Source organism: Acomys russatus, chromosome 14 (assembly GCF_903995435.1).
Source record: "Acomys russatus chromosome 14, mAcoRus1.1, whole genome shotgun sequence".
NCBI classification, from domain to species: Eukaryota; Metazoa; Chordata; class Mammalia; order Rodentia; family Muridae; genus Acomys; species Acomys russatus.
The window spans coordinates 3,880,575-3,903,899 of record NC_067150.1 but is presented as its reverse complement, the minus strand read 5'-3'; the positions used below and the strand labels follow the sequence as shown (position 1 = coordinate 3,903,899).

General features: G+C 41.3%; 1 protein-coding gene across 1 annotated transcript in view; it reads left to right on the top strand.

Annotated features, from left to right (window-relative positions):
• The first annotated feature begins 13,428 nt into the window (after positions 1–13,428).
• Dync2h1 (dynein cytoplasmic 2 heavy chain 1) overlaps positions 13,429–23,325 on the top strand; it is a 192,232-nt gene continuing 182,335 nt past the window's right edge. Inside the window, exons 1-10 of the mRNA XM_051155884.1 lie at positions 13,429–13,853; positions 14,848–15,018; positions 15,397–15,532; positions 17,418–17,536; positions 18,842–18,986; positions 20,043–20,275; positions 20,938–21,072; positions 21,193–21,306; positions 21,400–21,511; positions 22,690–22,814. Of these exons, the coding sequence (XP_051011841.1) occupies positions 13,659–13,853; positions 14,848–15,018; positions 15,397–15,532; positions 17,418–17,536; positions 18,842–18,986; positions 20,043–20,275; positions 20,938–21,072; positions 21,193–21,306; positions 21,400–21,511; positions 22,690–22,814 (1,485 nt within the window). The 5' untranslated portion in view covers positions 13,429–13,658. The remainder of the gene's footprint in view (positions 13,854–14,847; positions 15,019–15,396; positions 15,533–17,417; positions 17,537–18,841; positions 18,987–20,042; positions 20,276–20,937; positions 21,073–21,192; positions 21,307–21,399; positions 21,512–22,689; positions 22,815–23,325) is intronic.

The window sequence follows — 23,325 nt, the reverse complement described above, 5'->3', positions numbered from 1 at the left end:
ACCCGGAAGCGGATGGCTCTACGCCGGAAGTGACGCACAGTGGCGCGGGTGGGGTGGGGGCGGATCTCCCTACCTCCGGGATTTTTAGGATTCGGGTCACTGCAGGCCGTCCTGGTTGGCCTGAGTTTCTGGGGCTGGTTCCCAGCGGGAAATCATTTATAAAATCATGAACGCTCCACGGATGGCGAGCGAAGTAATCTGGTGAGGAAACCATGCGTGAGTGTGCCCACTCCTGATGTGCAGCGTCCTTCGTGGGCCTAAGATCCGCTGCCCACGCCCCTTTGTCCGCCTCTGTCCTCTTCTCGCTCTTGCAGGGCTTGTGGCTTCCCCAGTGGCGAGGCAAAGCCTCCAAGTTTTACTTCTGAGGAACTCTCTTCTTGGATTCGAGACTGGAAAACTGACCCTCTAAAGAGGGTTTGGGGGGAACAATTTTGATGGGGTACTCTCAAGATACTGGAATCACGTCACTTCTAAATGGAAATACTGTTCATAAGAGGGGTTATTGTTTTTTAAAGTTTACCACCTAGAAGATGTTTAGTGAAACAAGTTCATGTTTGTAAGCCAGCTGTGATAGAAGATTAAGTTTCTTTAAATTCTATCCCTGTGGTTCTGTGACACCGTCCTGGGAGAAAGTCAAGGAGAAAAACAGAGAAACTGGAGTTATAATGAGTCCCAAATACATAATATGCCCTGACATTCTCAGTTTTGTAAGCCAAGACCTTTCACTGTTTGGTACATACAGTTAAAATTTTTTAACAATGAAAATAAATGTTCCAACTTACAATCCTTCATCTATTATAAACAATGCATAAAACATTGTTCCTATGTGAAAATTACAAAATCTAAGTTCTATAGACAAAACTACTTACAGAAAGTAGAGGTGAAAGATGTGCAAGGGTTTTTGGGGGGGTTGTTGTTGGTTTGGTTTGGTTTGGATTTTTGGTTTTTTTTTTTTTTTTAAAGATTTATCTATTTATTTATTTATTTGTTATTATGTATACAGTGCTTTGCCTGCGTGTACACCTGCAGGCCAGAAGAGGATATTAGATAACGTTACAGATGATTGTGAGCCACCATGTGGTTGCTGGGAATTGAACTCAGGTCCTCTGGAAGAACAGACAGTGCTCTTAACCGCTGAGCCATCTCTCCAGCCCAGGATTTTTGTTTTTTTTGAGACAAGATTTCTCTGTGTCTCCCTGGCTGCACTAGAACTTACTCTGTAGACCAGGCTGGCCTCAAACTCACAGAGATTATCCTGCGTCTGCCTTTGTGCTGGGATTAAAGCGAGAGCTATCACCTAAGTTGTTGTTGTTTTGTTTTGTTTTAATGTGTATTGGGGCGGGGGCACTTGTGTGCCAGAGCTGGTGTGTGGAGGGCAGAGGACAACTTGAAAGAATTCATTTTCTCCTTCCATCCTGTGGCTCTTGAGGGTGGAACTCAGGTTATCAGAGTTGGCCACAAAGATCTTTATTCTCTGAGCTGTCCCCATGAACCCCCAAAAGATATTTTAAATAGCCCAAATTTAAAGAGTCAAGCCAGGCCAGTGTCAGAGATGTGCCATCTCAACTACTAGAAAGACTGAGGTATGAGAATTGCAAATTCAAGGTCAGAGCAACTTAGTGGCACTCTCAAAATAAAAAGTAAAAAGAAGGGTGGGGGCAGGAGCTCCAGGACTGAGCATTTCTTCCATGTGTAACACCCTAGGTTCAATCCCTAGTGCTGGAAAAAAAATCTAGCTGCCATAAAAATCTATAAGATGAGTGACTCAGATTCTGCAAAACAAATGAGTGCAAGACATATTTTATGATTTTTAGGTGATGGTGTATGTACTTGTGAAAATTCATTGGAGTGTATATTTATAAATGTCCAAATGGTATATTATTTCTCAAGATGTTTACATGAAAATTACAAAACATACCCTAATAAAACCATGCCAAAAAAGAAAAAAAAAAATGTATTAGAAAGAGCCAAGTTTACTTCTTCAATTAATTTGCTTCAAAAGCTGTGTAGTTTTTTCTCCAAGAAAATAAAGGAAAGGAATAAAACTTAAAGATAGATAACTAGGAGGACAAAGTTCAAATACTGTCCTACTAGAAGGCTGAACCAGAGAGAAAGACCTCCGCAAGCCTGCTTGGCAGTACACCAGCATCACTTTAGACCAGTGCCCGTACTTCCCATTCTTTTCTAAATGGTATTTAAAAAAATTGTTCCATGACCTTTGTCCATCATTATATATTGCGTAAAAATGGGGAGTAGATAATTTTCTTTTAGTTCATAGGCCCTTGGACAATACGCAATTACTTAAGAAGATGCCAACACACCTCGAAATTCTAGGCATTGAGCTGAATGCAGTGAGTCCATAGAGGCCCACTTGTATCCATAGGATTGGGGGGAAAAAAGAGATGAAGATGTCGGATTTTATGTATGATATTCATTGAATCAGTCTGTTAGTAAACAAACATTGGGTTATCGTTTAAACCAGATTTGACAATATAAATGGTAGACAAAAGACATGTGTGGTAGCACACACATAGTGAGACTCTTGCCCAGACCAAAAAAAAAAAAAAAAAAAAAGGCAAACAAGATTTCTTTGTTCATGGAGCTGACAGTTTGGAAGGAGAAACATATGTAGCATTTATACCCATCTACCTCAGGTCAGTACCTACTGCCACTACTGTACCTCCATTGTCAAAGTCATCTCTCGTCCCAGTTACTTACGGAGAAGGACACTGTGTCCATATAGAGAAACACCTAGTTATGTGATTCAATCTTTTTCCTGCTCACAAACACATGTGATAGTTCATGATTTTCACACACACACACACACACAAAGTAACGAGAAGCTGTGACAGAGCTGCAGTTCTTTGTTTTGTGCTCTGATTTTCTTTCACTATAACAAGAAGGAAAGGAGAGGAAATGGCATTAAAGCAGAAGGGCGTTCTGGTTTAGATCCAAAGACACTCAGAAATGTTAGGAAAGCCACCAAATTCTATCAATTGGCTTTTCTATTGTACAACATATTATACACATTTTTCTCAGCTGGCCACAGTGGTGCACGTCTTTGATCCCAGCACCCAGGAGGCAGAGGCAGACAGATACCTGTGAGTTCACGGCCAGCCTGGTCTACATGTTGAGTCCAGGATAGCCAGGGCTATTACACAGAGAAATCTTGTCTCAACAAAACAAAACAAAATGCATTATAGACATCTGTTAGTACAGTGACATACTACATATGCAGATCAGGAAAGCACGAAAGGCTGAGACATAGATTTGTCATTCATATGACAGTTTGCATAGTTCTAAGGTTTGGGGATTGTAGAATAAAGAAAAAGTACTTTCAAGATAGTTATATGTGAATTACTGTAGCCAAAAATAGTGCCAGAGATGTGTGAATTTATATATTTGGCATAGTTTATTTTTTTCCTTAACACCGTTAAAAATAGGGCTTCTCTTACTTATCCAAAAAAGCAAGCACTGCAGGCATTGAAGGGCTTATGGGATGCCCTATGGAATGGTGCTGTCTAATCCATACACATGCTCTCCTTTCCAGAAGTTGCTGTTGTTCTTTCACCCACTGTAAGTCAAAACCTTATGAGATATTTCCATACACATAAACCCAGAGAAAATTATCCCTAACAGAACAGCAGAAAATGAAATGTTAAATCAGGATTTTCTTTTTGACATTTCAGGAAAGCGCTCAAGAACCAATATTGAAGAGTGATGCAGAGATTGAAACTAGGCAACAAATGCTACTTTGTCTGCTCATCGGATAGCAGTGTGCTGGACCACATCATTGTAGTGACCTTGTGACTGGTTCTTTGTTGTGCCCAGACTGACAGTAGCTTGTGTCTGGAACATTGGTTGTCATCATCACAGTGATAACAGGAAATCCTGTGCTGGTGGTTCTGTTTGAGTCATAAGACTACACCTGAGGTCCCTAATGAAGAAATGTATTATATAACCCCAGGCAGAGAAGGGTACCAAATGCAGCCTACGGCAATATGATATTTTACTGAATTTTATTCAAGGTGCTGAGAAAAGTGTTCAGAGTACAGTTCTAAAGGGACAGTAATGAAAAGGTCATGAGGGATGTTATGTGACTTTCTGAGGAAGTGCAGCAAACATCTCTTCACCCCACATGGGGCACCAGTGACAGCTCAAAGACACATATACCCAATCCTACCTTAATGAGCTGAAGGGATTTTTGGAGTCACTTACAGAACATGGTGTGTAAAAGGCTCCTGCCCCTTACTTGCTTATTTTGCAGGCAGCTCTGCAAGAGCCACCTTACCCCAGCAGCTGGGGACTCCCTATGTAACCTGGGAGGAGGGCCTTACCAGTCTGCTAAGTTTCCTGGGCTGCCAGAGGCTTATAAGGCTCACTCTTCCTCAGAGGAGAAAGTGTTTCTGTTCGGAGGAAATAGCTACGTAGTAACTGGTTTCTTCATAAAACCTCTCTGTGCCACATGGAAGTTTCCAAATTCATCAGCAGGTTCAAGTCTACAGGTTAAAGAGCCTCACATTCCCTGTCAAACAACAGACTCTAAAACATTTGTGGCAGTGCGCCTCTGCTATCCCAGTACTTGGGAAGTGAAGATGGAAGACTGAAGTTTAAGGTTAGCCTAGGCTACTTTGTGAGACTTACATAGCTGTTTCTCAAGCAGGGAGAAGGAAAGCTAATGAGACACTTACAAGGCAGGGAGTCAGGAGACTTCAGGGGCTGTGTGCAAGTTGTTTCGTGAGCTCCAGGCATACAGCTTTCGCCAATGCCTTTGAGTCACCCTTGCTCCTACAAGTGTCCCCTCATGCGTTATTGGTTTACCAAAATGGATTTGGATGGAATTGGTTCTTTGGATTCTTAATCAGTGCCTTACTGGAGTGAGGAGGAAAAATCATGCATTAGACCGTCTCAAAATCAAAACAAAGAGCTGGAGTCTGTTTCACTACTACCCTACCACTGTCACTCCTAAATCCATATTGGTTCACTAGTTCCATGAATTGGCTATACTAATACATTAACAAAAAATGGTTTGGGAATTATAATTTTAATAATTACAATTTTCCTAAAATCATAAATTTTTATTTCACTTTAAAGCTTCTACGTTTATTACTTGTGTGCCATGGCATGTGTGTGTGGAGATCGGAGGGCAGCCTGGGGGAGTTGACTCTTTCCAACTTTCCTACCATGCGGTTCTGTGGATTGAACTCAGGTTGGCAGTCTTGGTGGCAAGCAACTTTACCTGCTGAGCTATCTCACTGGCCAGAGAAAAATCTAATGTCATTTTAAAAGTCCCTGTGAACATTAAAAAAACGAAATTTAGAAAACAGGGAGGTACAAGAAGAAAGTGTGTTAACAATTGTATATTTTGTCAAGATTATAGCACCTGAAATTTTAGGTTTGAGACCCTGGTTAGAAATGATACCTCAGTTAACCGGAGACTCAGTTAACTGGGTGCTGAGCACAGCCAGCCTGAAGCCAAGTTGAGCAGAGCTGGGTTGCTGACAGGAGCACTAGAGGCATTGCAGTAGACTCAGTAAATGTGTTTCCTAAAGTCATGACATTTCAAATTCCCAATTTGACTTAGGTATTTCAGTATGAAAGATGCCAAGCTGATGTCTGAGAAGTGAGCATTGAAACACAGCCTCTTTTCCTTTCAATTTATTCTTAGTTACTTGATGAATAAATTAACAGGGACAATATTTTGATGTTCTATTTTCATGGCAACAGGATGTGATGTCAGATAATTATTTTATCACATAATTTTCCCAGAAAAGATGCAAGGCTATGAAGGAGAATGCTCTAATTTAATTGCAGTTATTCAATGATAATTAAGCATAAATCAAAATAGAACTAGAATTAAAGACTCAACCACTTCATGAAATTTTTATTAATATCTGCTATAGTGTAATGAAGCTTTAGCACTTTACATCAATGAGTAGGTATTTTAAAAGTGACATTAAAAGTTAAAGCAAGACTTTTCTTCAAGTAAAAAGTAAGCTAGACCTTGCATTAGTTAAAAGTAACTAGCATTGAGGCCTCTCAAAGTGTATCCAGTACCAGCATAGAGGGAAATTTAATTATTAGTATGCTTTGAAAATTTCTCCTAAAACCCTTAACACCCTTAACATAATATGTGTGTGTGTGTGTGTGTGTGTGTGTGTGTGTGTGTGTGTGTGTGTGTGCACGTGCAAGTGTGTGTGTGTATACAAAGACATGGAAACCAGAGAACAACTTTTAGGGGTCAGTTCTCCCCTTTCACTATGAGTCTCAGGCACTAAACTTGGGTCATCTGTTTGTTCAGCAATGCAAATCAAGGGAGAAATACTTTTATGCACTAAGCCATCTTACTAGCCCACCACCGGATTTTTGCCAGTGTACTGTATTACCCTGTAAAGCACAATTAAAACGAAGTCTTTATCTGGAAAGGGTTATGCAGTAAGTTGGTGTATGTGCAAGAATTTCTTAAGCCAGCATTGTGGAGCTTTACTCCAAGTCGTTAGAACCTGCTGACTCATATGAGTCAGTGAGGAGGTTTTAGGCACAAGGCATTGTTCTGGGTGGACATTCAGCCTGAACTTCAGTGGCAGCGGTTTAGATACCAGAGAAGAAAGCAGCGAAGGTTGAGTAGCTTAAGAAAACATGTCTCTTGCCCCCATCAGCTGGCAGCGGTCTTTTGGAGGCCATGCTCATTGATTTCAGGGCAGCTACTCTCTGGAATATTAGATGTGCCAGTGGCAAAAGAAGAGCAGAGGGCTTCATCTGCTTGCCCCACGAAGGCTTTTCTCTTTAATCTGAAAGCCATCAGAAGGTGTAGTAGTTATTAGAATATCTCACGTGCGCTATAGCGCCCCCTCATTTTATAAACAAAGTATGGTTGCCTGCCCATAGGCATGACCATGTGACATGCTTGATCAAGAACACATGGGTAAGAGATGTTTAGACCTGTAGGTTGGCAAGTCAGTAGCTTCTTTTTTGTTATTTTGTTTCTCATTTTAGGTTTTGAGACAAAGTCTCAGTCTCTAACCAATTGGCCCTGGAACTTAGTGTATACTGTAGGCTAGTCTCGAACAAACTTAGTGGACCCTCTACTTAAGGCTCCCAAGTGCTGAGCTTACTGTAGTGAGCCACCACACCCAGCTCAACAACAATGTGGCGTCTTGTTTAAAAAAAAAAAAACAACAACAACAAACAAACAAAAAACCAACCAACCAACCAACCAAACACTGAGCATGGTTTTCATACATCTCAAGTCCCAAGCTGAGGAAGACGAAGAGGAGAACTGCTGTGGGTTGAAGGCCAGTCCAGACTACATAGTAAGACTGTCTCTCCCTCACACACACAAAAGGTGAATTTTTACGTAGCCCAATTATATCAAAGGCTAAGAAGATTTTTAAAAACTTTATTGATTCCTTGTGAGTTTCACATCGTGCACGCCAGTGGTTCCCAGTGTCTTTACTTGTAAATGTTCACTGCAAGTGTGCCCTGAGACCTCTGGCTTCTGTGACATCACCAATATTGTATCCTCATCTCTGGGTCATCCTGTTGCTTTCCTGTGTCACGGAGATTGTGCAGCCCTGAATCAGCAGGACTGGCCCCTTCCCACGACCCAACCATTTAAAGATGATACCGATTCTTGGGGTGGGCCAATTCAGAGCCCTGGATCTGGACCTGGGTAGCAGACAAACTGGTCGGTGAACCTACTCTCCGTTACCTGCACCACCAGGAGTCTACAGGACTGCTCTTGACAGGGCCACTCAAGAAACACTTTTTAAATATTAATTAATCATGCCAATTGTAGCTACCTCCCTCCTCTCCTCTAGCCTGACCATTCCTCCCCTTTCCGCCATACCCCCTCCCCTACTCAGCCCTCCCCAAACCACCCCAGCATATCAAGTTACATTAGGACCCAGCACATCCTTTCCCTGTTGTGAGGCAGCTATACCAGGGGGAAGTGATGGAAAAGTAAGCAATAGCGTTAATGTCAGATACAGCTCCCTCTCTCCTTATTAGGGGACCACATGAATCCTGAGCTGCCTATTGCTTCAGTCTCTGCATGCCCCCCCTTCCCCTGGGCCCTGGTTAGTTGGCTCTGTTGGTCACCTTGTGGAGCTCCTGTACCCTCCTAGTCCTTCTGTCCTTTTCCTCCACTCTTCCATGAGACTCCCTGTGCTCTGCCCAATGTTCGGCTGTGAGTCTCAGCATCTGTGTCAATGTGCTGCTGGGTGGAGCCTCTCAGAGGACAGTTATGCTAGGGCATCTACAAGCATAGCAGAGTATCATTAATAGTGTCAGAGGTTAGCTCTCTCTCATGGGGTGGGTCTCAGGGTGAACCAGGCGTTGACTGGACATTCTCTCAATCTCAGCTCTGTCTTCATCCCCGAACATCCTGTAGGCAGGGTAAATTTTGGGTTGAAGTTTTTGTGGGTGGATGTTCCTTTCTCTTTACTAGAAGTCCTGTCTAGTTAGAGGATGTCCTCTTCAGTCTCCATGACCACTGCTACTAGAAGTCTCAGCTAGAGTCACCCCCATATTCCCCAGGAGCCCACCCTGTCATAGGTCTCCAGCTTGTCTCAAAGATGTCCTCACCTTTAGTTTCTCTTTTCTCTCTAAGCCCCCTGTCCTCCCATCCCCGCTCTCCCCAGGTCTGATCTCCGCCCTCATTTCTCTCTGAGCTCCCTCCTTTCCCCTGTTCCTTCTCTTCAGCTGCTTCAGCTGTCTATTCTAATTACCCCTCTGAGTGAGACTTAAGCATCCTCCCTTGGGTCCTCAAGTCCCAGATATACCACTCTTGGGCATATACCCCCCAAAATGCCCCATCAGGTAATTTATAAACAACAAGATGTGCTATTCACGTCTATGAGACTGAGCAATCTATTATTAAAGTGCCAGTGGATCTGGTGTCTAGGAAAGGCCCATTCCTCACACAATTTCATATGTGATGGGAAAGGCAAATATACTCCTTGGGCCTTTTCTCTAAGGACTTGAACACTGTCCTTGGGGCCCAATTGCTTCTCAAAGTTTTTTTTTTTTTTTTTTTTTCTGGATGCGATCACACTTAGGCTTAAATTGAAATATATGACTGAGATCACATGAACATTCAGACCACAGGTGATACCATGATTCTCCTGAATGATATATGTAAAATCCATGTCCCAGAGTGAGTGTCTGCTTCTCTAACTTTAAGGGATAGCTTGTAAATCACTCACTTTTTATGTGTAATTAGCATCGTCTAAGAACAGCAATAGGCGGCTATCGCTCTGCTGTGAAAGCTGATAAGCAGTCAGGGTTCCAGATAATGTGATGCATGTAGACACAAATGTGACTTAAAAATGAGGATTGTCTCGCATGTCAGAGGGCAAATCATCCCATGTTGTGTCATGTACAAGCTGACACATTTCCTAGGAAAACTGATGGTGTACTTCAGCCTGAGCTTGAGCTACCAAGAATAAAGGAAATCAGTTGTCTAACTTACAGATTAAAAGAGGTGTAGCTTCACTCTGTGAGAGTTAAAAGGCTCTAGAACCTGGGGAGTTCTGCCTGGAAAGCAGAAGAAAGGTCTGCTTCAGATCTAGGGATGCATATTTGCCCTCCTTTTGCTGGTTCTGTTTTGGGTGGATGTTCTGGGACTAGGTCGCACGATGAAGCTCAGGTGACCTCCAATGCAAGTCCCCCTGCCTTAGCTTTCCAAAGGTTGTGCTTACTGGTGAATGGCATCACTTCCTGCCCTCCATGTGGTTTTATTCTGAGTCCTCAATATGTCTGATGACACCCTCTGTGAGGGTTTGAGTAAGAATGTCCCCCATAGACTCAGATGCTTGACCACTTGGTCTCCAGTTGGTGGCACTGTTTGGGAGGCTCAGGAGGTGTGGCCTTTTTTGAGGAAGTGTGTCCTACTACAGGTGGGCTTTGAGAGTTGAAAAGCTCCTGACATTTCTAGTGTGGCCTCTCTGCTGCTTTTTAGGAGTTCATGATGTGAGTCATCAGCCAAATAAACTCCTTCTTATAAAAGTTGCATTGGTCATGTTTTTCCCACTTATCACAGCAATTGAAAAGTAACCAACACACCATCCCAGGCCATCTTCATGATGCTGTCTTCTTAGTTTACACATTCTAATGTTGACAGCTTCTGCAAACCACTTAACCAAAATCCTCAGATATATTTTATGAGCTATCTGGGTATTCCAAAGTCCAGTTAAGGTAATTGGTATTTTTCCCTTAAGTTGCATAAAATAGTTTTATAAATAAGTGGGTCAATGTCTTATAACCAACACAAATTTAATACAAATTGATCAGTATTTATGAAAGATAAGTACGGCAAAAAACAAACAAACAACTTTTTTTCTGTAGTCACTTTCACAGACTTCATGTGGGAATTTCAGAGATCATCTAGAACAGTGCCTCCCTGAAGAGAATGGAGACATTTTCAAGAGATCTATCAAGTGAGAGCTTTTATCTATTGAGACAAACCTTCATAGTACCCTGACTGGCTTTGAACTCACTGTGTGGCCAAGGCTAGTCTTGAATGTGTGATCTTCCTGCCTCCATCTCCCAAGTACAGACCACCTTTGTGGTTCTGAAGACTGAACCCAAGGCTTTTGGTTTGTCAGGCAGGTACGTGTTCTCCCAGCTGCTCTATAGCGCTAACCTCTCAAGCCAGAACCATCTGCACAATAATAATGCAACATGTGCCTGCTTTATTCTGCTTGCTATTTGCTCTGCAGGTGTAAAAGGGTTTGGTAGGCAAAACTCTTACTATGGCTTCCTGCTCCCTCACATGCCAACTTTGCACACAGAAAGCAAAGTCTACTCATGACTTACAGAAATTCTTGTGTTGTATTCTCATGGTCTTACCTGCTTTTTTGACTATGTTCCTGCATGTGTTTGAATTTTATTTACCACATGCCACACGAGCAAAATTTACCCATTTCACACCTTTCCACTAAACTGACTCAATCAGGGTTAGTACTTAAGGATAAAGAGAATTTCATGATGACTTTTTTTTTTTTTTTTTTTTTTTTTTTTTTTTTTGCTTTCAAGAAATTCTACTTGGCTACAGTTACATTGAGTCCTTTTTGGATTGCCCTTAAGCCAGTGCCAGCCCATTCAGTGTCCAGAACCCCATCTCACACTTTTTGGATGCTTCATGAACATTTGCATTTGTTTACCTTTATAATTAAGAACAGTTCAGCTTCCTCTTTAAAACTCTCAGATCTTAAGCAGATTTTTTTTTTCTAATTCTAAATGACCATAGTTTTGGAGAAAGTTGTGGTTATTGGGTCAAAAGTAAAACAAACAAAACAAAAGCAACAAAAAACCCCAAACTTTTTTTCCCGAACTTTTTTTTTTAACATAGAATGGCAGCTTAAATCAGTGAGGATAGTGGACAGGCTAAACCAAAACTGTAAGAACTGTGTTCATCCTTCCTGGTTCGGCACATAATAACCAATTTTGCAAGAGATTGATTGAATTGAGTCTTTAATAGATCTTGGGAGTAACAGCCAGTTTAGTAGTTTACTTACAATAAGGCACATGATGACCCTGTCCTTATCTGTGATTTTTCTCGTTGTCTGTACTTATTGTTAAACAAATGCATCACATTGTATATTTTGTCTGTTTAGAAATTTTCAGGAGCTGGAGAGATGGCTCAGCAGTTAAAAACACTGGCTGCTCTTCCAGAGGACTCAGGCTCACAACTGTCTGTAACTCCCATTCCAGAGGTTCTGACACCCTCACACAGTCATACATGCAGGCAAAACACCCCTGCACATGTAATAAAAATAAATCATTAAAAATGTTGCTGTTACCATGGCATGGTGGCACACACCTTTAGTCCCAGCACTCAGGTGGATCTCCATGAGTTCGAGGGCAGCCTGGTCTACAAAGGGAGTCCAAGATAGCCAAGGTTACACAGTAAAATCCTGTCTGAAAAAAAAATATTGCTGTGGTACGGTAATTGAGGCAGGCAAAAATATTGCTATGGTAGGGTAATTTAGGTAGGGAAAACAAAACAAAACCAAACCCCAAAATAACCCAAACCAAACCAAACCCAAAACAAAAAAACTGCTGTGATAGGGTAATTGAGGCAGGCAAGCACAGGGAATAGTTTAGCATTCCTGAATTCTACTTGGTTTGTATTACAAACCATGTCCTGTTCCCCTCAATACTGAACTTGACAGCCCAGCTCCTTTACCCGTATGTACTGTGCATGCACACACCCCAATCTAAACAATGCATCCAGCAACCTCAGACTTGCACCTGCGTCTGTCTACACATACACTCCTCTCTGGATAAAGGTAAGTTTCTGCTTCCTCCTCTAAAAATCAAACAAGCCAAATAGTATCCCAACATATCTAGGTACAAAGAATATAGGGCCCGTGTAGCCTGAACTGGTTTTGGTCCATGTGCAGTAAGGCAGAACTGTGTCCTTCAGTTAATGTTTAGGATGAGTGCATTGCTTACAAGCCTATGCCTATGAAAATAGGCATGCACATGATTAGAATGAGATGCAATGTGGGAAGGGACATGCCTTGGGAAATAACCGAATGACTGAATATACCAATCAAAATAGAAAATAAGCCAAACCATGGACCTTAGTGAACAACTCATTTTGAACACCATTGAAGGAAGCCCTAAACTATGAGTGTTCTCAGAGTTGTGGCCCAGTGTCAGTCTTAACAGTGTTTTCAATCTTTCACTTTGCTGCTTTTGTGACTATTTGGGGATCTGTATTTTAACTTGTTTGGTTAAAAGACCAAGAACTTAGAAACACCTGGTCCTGACATAATGACTGTTAAGGTTTTCCTAAAATTATTAAGGTTAAAACAACAACAAAGACAAAACCAACAGTGGGAAATTAACCTATCCAGAAAGGAGCAGATTGAGTGTGAAAGAGTAAAGGAATACAAAACTTTCTAACAAGAGGTTTGCCGCCTTGTTTGAATTTACTTATTTTACACGTATTTATTTTATACCTATGAGTGTTTTGCCTGCTTGTATGTATGGGCAGGGTTCAGAAGAGGTTGAACACCTCCTTCCCTCTGGAACTGGGGTTAGGAACCCTTGTTAGACACCATGTGTATGCTGAGAACTGAATTCCAATATTCTGCAAAGAGCAACAAGCGCTCTTGATTGCTGATTCACCTCTCCAGTCCCTCTGAATTGTTTGTTTGTTTGAGACAGGGTGCTCTTATGTAGCCTAGATGTTCTGGCTACAGTCGTGGACCATCATGCCTGGAGAAATGGTGATTTAAAAAATGATGATGATGATAATACAATAATGATAACAACAACAACAACAACAACAACAACAACAACAACAACAACAATCTCTTTTACAGCCTCACTGCAACTTAGTTGTGAACTACTACCTCTCCATTACACAGAGTCGACCCTGATACTTTAGTGTGGTTTGCACGTGCCTCGGAAACACTAGGGAGCAGCATCAGAAGCAAGGATGGAAGGATAAAGGATAGGAGGAGCTCTCAGCACATCCAATCGATGAGCGCTGGGATCCTCAGCCTTGCGTGCGCGCCAGGCGTCCTACTTCCGCTGCGCGGGCTGCTGGCGGGGAGCGGTCGCCATAGCGACGGCCGTGGCAACCAGGGAGAGTGGCGGTGAGGTGGCTGAGCTGCTCCGGGTCCCTCTCCTGCTCCGCGGCCATGGCGGGAGGCCTCGGGGACGTCCGTAAACTCTTTCTTTTCACGACCACCCAGAATTACTTCGGGATGAGGCCGGAGCTCTGGGACCAGCCTCCGTTGAGCAACTGCCCCGAGGTGAACAACTTCTTGGACGACGGGAACCAGATGCTACTTCGGGTGCAGCGGTCTGACGCTGGGCTGGCATTTTCCAACGCGGTAAGGCGGTCGCCGGGCATCACCTGCCCTGCGTCCCCAGGTCCCGCCTGGTCTTCCCTCCCTCAGACCCAGGTCATCGGACTAGGCCCAAAGACAGCCTCAGCCTTGCCCAGCAGCCCTGGGGCCCAAGCTGTCGCCGCCTCGGTGGTGGAGTTCCCTTGTCCGCAGATTGGACAGGAGCAATACACACCTTTGGCCCTTCCAGGTTGGCCTTCAACTCAGATCCTTAAGGGATTTGACAGCATAACTCTGTTTAAGACATCTTTAGTCTCTCCTTCCTTGAACACAGCTAAACTGTAAACTTAATAAGCTACATAACCTCATATGGTTGTATTTTCAAACTTGATAAACAATTGTCCTTGAGTTTCACATAATTTTTATCCTCATAAAATATGACGGTTTGCTAGAACAGTGTCTACTTCTTCCTGGCGACAAATTATTATAACAATTAGGATAAAAGTGACACAAAACGTGTATAAGGAGAGTAAGGGTCATAAGTCCTTAATTCATTGCCTTTCTGGAAAAAGGAAAGAGAACATTTTTGAGCAGTATACTTTTTAGCTAATAAATTGATTACTGTTGACATCGTTGGCATTGATTTAGTACATTCCTGGTAAGTCAGCTTATTTCTCTTTTTGGTTATCGATTTACTTATTTAATTTTGAGACAAGCTAACTTCCTAGTGTAGATTGTTACTGAGCGTGTCATCCTTTTGCCCCAGCCTCCCAGTGCTGAGGTAACAGGTGTGTACAGCAAACCCAGCTTGTTTACCGTTTCCAGTAATGTAGCTGTGTGATCATTTAATAAAAAGTTGATGTTCAAACTCTTTACAAAAAACAATTTTGGCTATGGTAAAGATAGTTTTAGGAGATAGACTTGTTATTTGGGCAGTTTTAAATATACATGTCTCGTGATATAACTAACACGCTAGTGCAACATTTCTTTCCAATACTAAATTTTATGAAAACTTAAGATCATCTGTTTATCACTTTAGATTGATTTTGATGACACTAAAGATAAAGTGCTAGTGTTTTTCAAGCTCCGACCTGAAGTAATTACAGAAGACAATCTACATAACAACATTCTTGTCTCATCCATGCTGGAATCACCTATCAGTTCCCTTTACCAAGCAGTACGGCAGGTGTTTGCACCCGTGTTGCTAAAGGTGAGTGCGGTATTTGTGGTTTTATTTTATGTGGGTGTTTTGGTCAGTAAGGAAAAAGGACATACATATTATTTCATTTACTGTTTAATGTGTTTTAGTGTATTTATTGAAAAAATTTTATAGTGCCAAACTTCTAATATTACTTTAAACTTTATTGAGGAACAATGAATAAAGCTACGAAGTGCAGCTCACATCAACTTACTTAGCTGTACTAAATGATTTTTTTAGAAATGTTTAACTGTTGAAGTGGAAGTTAAAGCAGGCTTTCGATGAAGTAGAGATTTGTGGACATAGTTTGTAGACAGTGGTTTTTTTTTTTGAAACAAGCTTGATTGGCAATGCTTTGACCAATGGGTTCTCTTGCCTGTTTTTAATTAGGACCAGGAATGGAGCAGAAACTTTGATCCTAAACTTCAGAATCTTTTGAGTGAACTAGAAGCTGGGTTGGGTATAGTTCTACGAAGATCAGATACTAACTTACCCAAGCTGAAACTTAAGGAAGATGATACGAGAGGTACATAACAATATATAATGTTTTATTTCCACGACTCACTTTTTTATTACTACTACTACTACTATTTTACTTAGAGAGAAAGAGGGAGAGTGATAGTAAATACTTTTGCGCTTGAATATGTGTGTGAGTGCCACAGCATACTTGTAGAGGTCAAAGGACAGCTTGTGGGAGTCAGTCTCTCCTTCCAGCTTTTGGAATCCTGGGATCAACCTCAGGTTGCCAGGATTAGTGGCAGGTACCTTTACCACTGAGTCATCTCCAATGCTAGCTACTTTTATGTCAATTTGACACAAGCTATAGTCATCTGAGAGGAGGGAACCTCAGTTGAGAAAATGCCTCTCAAAGATCAGGCTGTAGGCAAGCCTGTAGGCCATTTTAATTAGTGACTGATGGGGCAGGGCCCATTGTGGATGGTGCTCCTCTTGGGGTTGTGGTCCTGAGTTCTATAAAAAAAAAGCAGCTTGAACAAGCCATGGGGAGTAGGCCAGTAAGCAGCTCCCCTCCACGACCTCTGTATCTGCTTCTGCCCTGTTTCAGTTCCTATCCTGATTTCTTCTATGATGAATAGGGATATGGACACATGAGCCAAAGAAACCCTTTGATTCCCAAGTTGCTTTGGTCATGGTATTTCATCACAGCAACAGTGATCCGAATTAGGACACCATCTGTAGCAAACTCAAAGTATAAAGTGATCATTCCATCAATACATTAGCAAATAACTCTTATTTCTTCCCAGTTTTCTTTCTGTGGTTTTTGGATCTTCTATGAATGTAAGCTTCTGAAAGTGAATAGATTTTTATGAGTTTGGAGAAGCACTGGGTAGTTTTTAGAAATTGAAAATAGGGTGGTTATATACAGTAGTTATAACCTATAACACATGCCTTGAATGTGACTTGCCTGACCAGTACGTTCTCTGTAAAGACATCAGAGCTGTCGGACCAATTGAGAGCTTAAAGATGGAAAAACTGTGGCACCAAGCAGACCACAGAAGGGGTGCTGTTTACAAGTCAAGAAAGGAGACAAGTGGATGAAGTATGAGAAAGGAAGCCAGTGTGTAAAGTGTGGCCTTGACTTCACCTAGGAGGCACATGGGGCTGATGTCTCAGCTCTTTGAATGCCTCACTACAGCATGTGGCTGGCTCTATACCTGTGAGGATAGTGGGCCACCAACTCTTATTATATAATGTATCATATTGGTATTATTTATAATTGTATTGTGAGAATAGATACATTTCTACTTATTAGCAAAATGAAGTGCTTAATATACAAATAATATTTAAAAATATTTGTAGCACAATTGGAATTGGACTCAAATGATCAAACAGATGCTTTTTAAAACTTACCCCACACAGTCGTACTCAGCATGTGATTAAGCTCGCAGAAATGATCTAGCGGAGTGGGGTATTTATTTATTTATTTATTGTTTTTTGAGGCACGATTTTTCTGTGTAGCCTTTGGCTGTCCTGGGTTCACTTTGTAGACCAGGCGGGCTTCAAACTCTTTTGCATATACTTTCAAATTAAGTTGAAACCATACATTGCTTATAATTCTTTTTATTTGATGGAATTTGCTGGCATGAGTGGTATGAGGTCAGATTTAGGGATCACTGTGTAGGACCAAGTTCACAGACTTAACATGCCGGATGACAGTCTTGTTAAGAATGGCTTACAGAAGCTGGTGGGAGCTACCCAACATTACATTCACAAACAGGACCCGAGCTGTCAAGTAGGAGCAGTTAGTGTTTCTAACAGACTTAAGTGAGAAGTAACTGTTGGTAGGGGTTGTAAGGTCATTTTTCTGGACAAAACCTAAACCAGCAGATGAACCAAATAATGTTTTTGTTTCCTCTGGTGTCTGAATTGTTTTCTCTTAACTTTTCTTTTAGGTATTCTCACACCAAGTGATGAGTTCCAGTTTTGGATAGAACAAGCTCATCGTGGAAATAAACAGATTAGTAAAGAAAGAGCCAGTTATTTTAAGGAATTATTTGAAACAATTGCACGGGTATGTGATTCACACAAAGTTTTGTATATTAAGCTTATTGTAAATGGTCCTTAGGATTCAATTTTCAGTGTAGTTTTCTCTTTTAAAATTTATTTGACAGTTGTAAGCAAGATACATAATTTATAAACCCTAGAATTTACTTAAGCCATATGCTTAAGTATATAAAATATAGAAATAAAAACATTAAATTCCAATCTGTAGGAAATAATTTTCCTTAAAAAAAAAAAATGCAGTGTTTTGAAGGTAGTGGGAGCAAAACAAGTCCAGGACGGCTGCTGGCTCCTGGGTGAAGTGCTTGTTGTACAGGCTCAGCCTTCGGATCCACATCTGGATTGATAGTCCCGGCACTAGTGTTGTGACAGGAGGGTTGGGGTGCTTGCTGGCCATTCACCTAGTCTAAGTGGAAAGCTTTAAGCTCTTTGAAAGACCCAGTCTCAAAAGAAAGAGAAAAGTGGAGAGGGATAGAGGAATAGACACCCAATTGACCTTTGGTCTCCACATTAATGTCCACAAACAAGTGCTCACGTCCACACATACACAAACAGACATGCATAATACATGCATTTATCACACACAAACCCAGTATGCTAATATTTATTTATGTAGAGATAATATATTTTGATGGAATGATTTAAACTAGTATTTCAAAGTAATTTAAAACTTGAAGTCTTATGTGGTGTGTGTGTCTGTGGGGGGATGGTGTGTGTATACGTGTGGGCAGGTGTGCTTTCACACACATGTAGAGGTCACATGAGAACAGCGTTGTGGAGTCAGTTCTTTTCTTCTGCCTTTACATGGGTCCCAGGTATCAAACTCAGGTCACTAGGTTTGAGTCACAGGTTCCTTTACCACTGAACCTTCCTGCCAGTCTCTGCAGTATCATGTTATGGCATGTTTAAAGCATAGTAAAGCTTGTTTTGATGACACTGATGAAACACAGAATAATGAATTCATGCTGCTCTTGTTGCTGGTCACCACATTACAGAGCACAACACACGACTGAATAACGAACGTGTGGATTATAGTGCGCAGTGTATATAGGGTGCTAAAGCCACCTCTGCTAGGAAAACAGATAAACCCAGTGTAAAGAAACTCAGCTAAGGGTGTAAATAAATGACTAGTCTTTTTCCTATTGTTTTTTCAGTCTTTTGTGATATTTATGTTTGTGGAGGGTATTTGCAAAACTAGTCGGAAAAAGGAAGAAGAAATTAGATTTACAGGGGTTGAGAAAGTCTGGGAACATTATGTATGTTACTTAACACACAGATGTAACTGTGTTTCAACATGAATGCATTTTGGTCTCAGGAATTTTATAACTTGGACAGTCTGTCCTTGCTAGAAGTTGTTGACTTGGTGGAGACGACTCGGGATGTTGTAGATGATGTGTGGAGACAAACGGAACATGCTCATTACCCCGAGTCACGCATGCTGCATCTGCTGGACATCATAGGTACAGGAGGGAAGGACACTTTGGGGACACTGCAAACCTAGTTGTTCTCTTCCTTCTTCCCTCCCTTCTTCTCTTCCCCCAGATTTCTTACTTACAATGCTTATTAACTCAATACTTGCTATTTAAGTAACTTTTTCTTCTTTTTTTCTTTTTTTCAAGACAAGGTTTCTCTGTGTAGCCTTGGCTGTCCTGGACTCTCTTTGTAGACCAGGCTGGCCTTGAACTCACAGCGATCCTCCTGCCTCTGCTCTCCAGAGTGCTGGGATTAAAGGCGTGCACCACCACACCCGGCTTATTTAAGTAACTCTTAATAAATCACACAGATTTATCTATATACATTTTTTTTGCTTATAGTTGGTTTAATTCCTATATGTAAAATACTTTGATCATTAATAGAACTAAATTTATTTTTTTGTTTATGCATATGTTAATTAATTAAAATATTTAAGGATTTATTAGTACCCGGGGAGACCAGAGGAGACTTTCTGATCCCTTGGGCCTGGAGCTGTAGGCATTCATGAGTCACCTGATGTGGGTGGGTGTTGGGCTCTGAACTGAGGTCCTCTGATGGAGCAGTGAGCATTCCTGACTGCCAAGACATTGCTCTAGCCCACTTCATATGTTCACTTTCCCATGGTTTCAAATGAGCTGAAAGTTACTAAAACCAAACTGGCTTATATCCCAATATTGCACATTTGACTCAGAAAAGATTCTTTCCGTTATTCCGCTTAGAACCTGAGATAAGCTCCTGGAAGGTGTGTGCTAAGCACTTTTGTTATGAGGCAAGTCAGGTAGCAACTTGGAATTGCTGTTGTTTGCTTCTTCCATGTACTAAGCCCTGCAGCCTTTGGTACAGCATGTTGACTGAGGATGAATGCAAGCTCATGTCTGTGTACACATGCAGGCATATAAGTTACCCATAGTGGCAGTCTCAGGGTGGGTGGCAGTCTCCTGTGGATTTTTAGTTGCTAATGTACATGTTAATTTTTTCCTAAGTATATATTTTATAATTCTGTAAAAAATATCTCCATACAATCTTGATTTATGTTTTGTTAGGTGGTTCATTTGGAAGGTTTGTTCAGAAAAAGCTGGGAAGTTTGAAACTGTGGGAAGATCCTTATTACCTTGTGAAAGAAAACCTTAAAGCTGGCATTTCAATTTGTGAACAGTGGGTGATAGTCTGCAGTCACCTTACAGGTCAGGTGTGGCAGCGCTTTGTCCCTCATCCATGGAAAAATGAAAAGTATTTCCCAGAAACTCTGGACAGACTGGGCAAACGGCTGGAGGAGGTACCAGTTTGACTCTCTACTTCTTTGTCTTTAAGTGAAGTGGGTTCCACTGGTCTGTGAATGCATTTTACAACCGGTGACCATGTGTGAGAGACGTGATTGATGGTTTGGGTGAACACAGAAATTACTGTCATAAGAGACATCTCCTGCTCCAGTGTAGGGCGTGGCACAGAGTGGTGACTAAGTCCTACTTTTCTCTTCTCCTTAGACATGTGAGTGGTCCACACATCAGTTGTGAAATTCTGTTTTGTTCTGTGTTGTAAGAAATGAAGCAGTTTTTCCTTTGTGGGATTCACAAGCTTTCTCTTGGCTACTGACCTTGCTTCAAAGATGGCCTCCTTTGAAGGATGTGCTCGGTGGACATATTTCATACAGTTTCTTGTTTACCTCAGCTATGAGCTTTCATAAAAATATTCCATAGTTAGCTTCAAAGGAAAGGCAAAGTGAGATTGCAGAGATAACTGCACCCCTTTCTTAGGATAAACACAATTTTTTTTTTGGTATGGTATATTCCAAACATACATAAAAGAATGAGATACTTCCTGTTTTCTTCACTTACAGAAGCTACTGTAAAGATATTTGTATAAACTCTTTAGATTTTGGACCAATTTACAGAGTATTTTACTTTAATACATCTTATGTTTTAAAATATTACATTTCAGGTTTTGGCTATTCGAACGATTCATGAGAAGCTCTTGTGCTTTTTGCCTGCCGGCGAGGAGAGAATCATATGCCTGTCTCGAGTGTTTGAGCCTTTTACTGGCGTGAACCCCGTTCAGTACAACCCATATACTGAGGTGGAGTCTCAATGTGTTTATGTCTTTAATTTCTTTTTGTGTTCTCGAGTTTTAAGGTTTCTTTTTTTTTTTTTTTTTTTTTTAAACTTTACAGTCTAACAGTATAATTAATTTGTTTAGCCTTTATGGAAAGCCGCAGTGTCTCAGTATGAGAAAATCATTGCACCTGCTGAGCAGAAGATAGCAGGGAAACTAAAGAATTACATTTCAGAAATTCAGGATAGTCCACAGCAGGTAAGTATCAAAAGATCTCACGGTAAAGTTTTTGTAAGCTGTTTTGCTGTGTGTGTTTGAGGTGGGATAAGCATGCACTTTATTTTACATTAGCTTCTTCAGGCCTTTCTGAAATACAAAGAACTGGTGAAGCGTCCAACTATAAGCAAAGAACTGATGTTAGAAAGAGAGGCTTTGCTGGCAAGACTTGGGGATTCAGTTAAAGGTAAGGCTCACCAGAGCTAGCTGCTTCCTTGAGAAACGCTTATGGTGGGTAGTTCTCTCATGTTGTTGTTCAGGGTTAAAAACTACGCTAAGGCATCTTTATGACAAACGTTGATTTCTTTATGATGTATTTTCTTTTTTAAAAATTATTTTATGTGCGTGTCTTGCTTGAATGTATATTTATGCACTGTGTGAATTATTGGTTACCATGGAAGCCAGAAGAGGGTGTCAGATCCCCTAGAACTGTTACAGACAGTTATGAACTGCTACGTGGGTGCTGGAAATTGAAAGCAGCCACTGCTTTTAACTGCCGAGCCATCTCTCCAGCCCCTCAGTTTGTTTTTTTAGCAGATGGTTTCTTTCTGTATCTTACATAGTGCATTGTCTTAGTTTCTTTTCTTTCTTTTTTTTAAAATGAATTTAAAAAAAATTAATTTATTCAGATTACAACTCAATTGTTATCCCATCACTTGTATCCTCCTGTTCCTTCCTCCCTCCAGCTTTCACCCTATTCCCCTCTCCTAAGTCTAAACCCAAGGGGGACCTCCTCCCCCACTATATGTCATAGGATATCAAGTCTCATCTTGGTGGCCTACTTATTCTTTCTTTGAGTACCACCAGGCCTCCCCACCAAGGGGAGGTGGTCAGATATGGGGCACCAGAGTTCATGTCAGAGTCAGTCCCTGCTCTCCACATAACTGTGGAGAATGTCCTGTCCATTGGGTAGATCTGAGTAGGGGTTCGATGTTCTTCTTGTAGGTTTCTTTTTCTTTTTACTGTGATAAAATACCCTGACTAAAGCAAATTAAGGAAGGAAAGAATTATTTTAATGGACAGTTCACGTTATAGCCCATCACAGTGGGGACATCAGGGTAGCAAGCATAGAAGAAAACAGTGATGCATGCGTGCTCATGCTCATCTTGCTTTTCTGTCCTACACAGTTCAGCATCCCCTGCCCCCTACAAGAAACTTCTCCCCACATCAGTTAACATACGATAATCTTCTGAATCTGCATTCCTGCTGATTCTACATTGTGTCGTGTTGACAGCACTAATTGTCATATACACCCCAAGGTTCTTGTGGTGAAGTGAGGAGAAGTATCCTCAACATTTTCAACATAGCTTCAACTGTTGAAGCTTCTGGTCCTTCTGTGTAATTTATTTGACTTGTATGATACAGATTTTCGATTGGACTTTGAGAATCGGTGCCGAGGAATTCCTGGTGATGCAACTGGACCACTTTCTGGCAGAAATCTTTCAGAAGTTGTCAATAATATTGTTTGGGTTCGTCAGTTGGAATTGAAGGTACTTGTTTTAATACAGTTGAGAAACAATGCATATTGAAAACATACTGCATTAAGGTATATGATAGATATTCTAAAGCTATTTTGTGCAAATGCTGCTTTCTCATTGTGTGGCCAGATGCCAGAGAAACACTGTAGGGAGCGGAGAGAGTGTCATGAAGAGCGGTCTGCCTGTGTGGCTCCATGTGGTGGCAGGAACATAGGACATGACATCTTGGTAGATCAGGAAGTAGAGAACTGGGTGCAGAACCTGGCTAAGCTGAGACTTTTATCCCTACCCCATGGCTGTACTTTGTCAACTGGGCTCCATATCCCAGGGATACTACAGTTTCCCAAAACAAAGCCATCAGCTGGGGACCATGTGCTGAAATACCCAACCCAGTAGGAAGCAGTTTACCTTCATGCTGTAACATCTAATCTTCATTGAAATGTAAAGGAGCCTGAAAACAAATGTGTGGAGAAGACTATGGTACTATTCATTTTTTATATAGAGGTGGTTGTCACGTTGTGTC